The sequence below is a fragment of the Crocuta crocuta genome, unplaced genomic scaffold (genome assembly GCF_008692635.1).
Source record: "Crocuta crocuta isolate KB4526 unplaced genomic scaffold, BGI_CrCroc_1.0 scaffold475, whole genome shotgun sequence".
NCBI lineage: Eukaryota > Metazoa > Chordata > Mammalia > Carnivora > Hyaenidae > Crocuta > Crocuta crocuta.
Genome location: NW_027529518.1, coordinates 763,834 through 767,026, shown reverse-complemented (window position 1 = coordinate 767,026; position 3,193 = coordinate 763,834). Strand labels below are relative to the sequence as shown.

The following is a 3,193-nucleotide window of genomic DNA, read 5'->3' as shown; positions in this document are numbered from 1 at the left end:
GAAGCCATTAATTCTTACGTTTTACATGCAGTATCCAATCCATCTTTTGGCCTGCAGAGAACTTGGGCATCCCCACTAAGGAGCCTCTTTCTAAGAGAAGAGCTGGAGTGGGGGTAGGGGAGGAAAGGAGGAGGTAAGGGGCATCTGAAAAGGGAAGCTGGATGGTATTTGTTTCGTAGATTGCCAGTTGTTCACCCTGTTTGTATTTAAATGAAAGGAGGCTTTGAAGTGGGAGCCGCCTCTGAGCAGGGCTTGGGGTTCCTGTCTTGTGTGGTAAAAGTTCAGACTTGTCCAGATCCGTTTCTAGCCAGAGGTTATTGTTTCTGGTGGAAAAGGCTCAAGTTTTGGTTAATAATACATGAACTGGAAAAGCAGGAGTAAAAGGGGGGCGGGGTGGGGTGGGCAAGGAATGAGCTCCCCCTGGACTGATGAAAAGAAGCTTTCGGATTTGGGCTCCATGGTTTGGGAGTATCTTTTTTTCACTTACGGTCACTGGATTTTATTTTATTATTAATGTTGGTTGCATCTCAGATCAGATGGTCTTCGGTAAAGAACCTCTTTAAGTGAATGCGTCGATCAATGAAAGGTAAAAGTGCTAGGCTAAGCCCTAGCAATAACTTGAAGACCTGATGGAATCAGTTTGAGAAAAACCTGGACTATTTGAAAGTCTGTTGAAAATGGCAGGAAATTCACTTGGAGTAGAGTTTGCATATTTAGAAAAACTTCTCTGCTAGTTGCAGGGTTAAGTGTTTTGCCAACCCACAGAGATTGCAAGTTCCACCGGTCACAATCTTGATGATCTCCAAGAATTAATAAAATGTCAAGAGTCTGCAGTGGGCATTCAAAACAACAGCTAATCTAAGTTTCTACAACTCCACAGAGCCAGCATGTCAACGTGGTTTACAAACATCAGTGGACGAAGTCTCAACAAACCCTATGAGGGTGATAATTGTAATGATAGTTCATATCTTCACCCTGTGTAATTTTATGGGAATTGAGAGTCTAGCCAAATAATAAGTTCCAGCCCCTTTTATCTGCCCAGTTCTCAGCACACTCCTGAGGTGTCTGAGGCACTTCTCACCCTAACCTCTTAAAGCAGATTGTAACAATAACAAGGGTAATGACAAGTTCCCAATCTGCACAGTTCCCTTCATTAAAGGAGCCCTGGGAGCTTCAAAAACACTCATTAATGGAATCTGACAAAGCTGGGAAGGTGGAAAGACTCACCCATTTCCAGTTTTCTGGTGGCTAAGTGGAGACTGGGTCCCAGAGAGGTGTGAGTCTGGCTCAAGAGGCTTGAGGGTAGAGGGGAATTGGGGGTTTTGGGCTACCTTTATTCCATGTGACCTGGGAGTGTAGCCTAGGGTTCTGAACTCACAACCTAGCTGCATGCCATTAGCAAGTCGCCTCCCTTTTCTGGGCCTCAGTTTCCCTACTTGCACAAGGAGGGTTTGGGCCAGGTTTCCAAAGGCTCCGAGGTCATCCCAGACTGTCCCATCTTCTTGAGCTGGCCGATTGCTGGAGGCCTGGGGGAGGGGGGCGCGGGGGGAGGTGGTGATGGTGGTNCTCTGCGCTGGGCTGCTGGCTGCCGAGCCCAAGTCGAAAAGTTGCTCGGAAGTGCGACGGCTCTACGTGTCCAAAGGCTTCAACAAGAACGATGCCCCCACGCACGAGATCAACGGTAGGTGGGAGCCCCCGGGAGGCGAGCGCGGCGGCAGGCACCCCGGGGGAAGGGGTCGCGGGGTCCCCCCCGCGCGGCCGCAGGTAGCCCGGGGCAGGGGGAGCAATGGGCAGGAGGGAGAGGGAGCAAGANAGTTGTGGGGGTCATTTTTTGGAAGGGCTATTAATAACCTTGGAGATTAAGTGCAGTCATCAATTACATATAAATTACAAAGGTAATTGAGGGAAGTCGCGGGGCACTTTCCGAGTGTATTCTGCATCTGTCTAGAAATAGAACTCAAGAAATTGTTGGAGCAGCCTAGGAGCTCACTGCACCTTGGCAGTTACCGAATAATTCGCACGCCACTGATTAGAGACTGTTTGCCCTTGAGCTGCTTGTCTTTTTGGGAACTCAAGTATGTCCTCACAGCGGCACGATTTTATTGGTTTAGAGCCCTGAAAAGCCGCCTTTCTTTCCCCTCTCCCTCCCGCCCCGCCCGAAAAAGTGAAGTGAACCAGCAGCCCCTGAAGCTTGGGGGCTCCACAGGTCAGACCTGGGGTCTTTGTGCCCCGCACGTCTTGGGCCTGGGCCCAGCAGAGATGATTGGCGTGAAGGTTACAGTTGTCATTCCCACATTTTGAAGGGATAGATGCGGCGATGCACTTAATGGGAATGTGACAAGTTTTCATCTTCTGCTCCTGCAAACAATATGTGCCTTTGAGCCGGACTGGAGGCTTTCAGGGAGTGGGTTGTGAAATTGCCCTCCCTGCGTTCTCCAGCTTGGCTCCGTGCGGGCCCCTAATGGCAGGACATCTTCCCCAGCCAGCATCTCCGGAAAAAGGAAGTTTGAAGGGTGCTCAGGGAAGGTGCTAGGTGTTCCCTCTGATTGTCCTGGTCCCCGGTAAACACCTGAGACACCTGAGCGATAGTTTTGCATAAATGTCTATCTGGACATTCCCCCCACCCCTCACCCCAAACATAGGAGAGTTATTAGCGACCAGCAGCAGGAAATGGAAGCTAATGTGCTCACACCCAAAACATTTTATTCTTTTTGTCTTGTCCTTCATCTCCCTCCCAGGGCTGCTGCTTTTCTTTCCCCTTTTGAATGACCTACTGGACTGCATTCTCCTGAGGAACAAAGGAAGTGCCTTTTTAGCTGCAGTCCTTGGAAGACCACCAAGGACTTTAGCTCAGGCAGTGCAATTTCGCACCACTTTCAACAATAACAAAAATGCATGACTGAATGGCTCAAAAATGTGGAGTGTTAGAGGCATTCATTTGAGCCTAGGACACTGTCACAACACAGACAGACCCAAGTAAATACCTTTAGACGGCCAGTATAGAAATGGGTAATCTTTACCATCGCCCTGGCCTGTCCAGATGCATACATTAGCCTTGTCTTCCCCTGGGCTACACTCAGATAGTTTTGGTGACTTGTGTTCGGATTCAGCCCATGTCCGAATGAATGGCTAGGCACTTTCTCTGGCCAGGGTGTGTGTGTGTGTGTGTGTGTGTGTGTGTGTGTGTGTGTGT

General features: G+C 49.4%; 1 protein-coding gene across 1 annotated transcript in view; it reads left to right on the top strand.

Annotated features, from left to right (window-relative positions):
* The first annotated feature begins 1,557 nt into the window (after positions 1–1,557).
* The window catches only part of GPC4 (glypican 4), a 102,562-nt gene continuing 100,926 nt past the window's right edge, over positions 1,558–3,193 (top strand). Inside the window, exon 1 of the mRNA XM_077760810.1 lies at positions 1,558–1,681. Coding sequence (XP_077616936.1) covers positions 1,558–1,681 — 124 coding nt within the window. The remainder of the gene's footprint in view (positions 1,682–3,193) is intronic.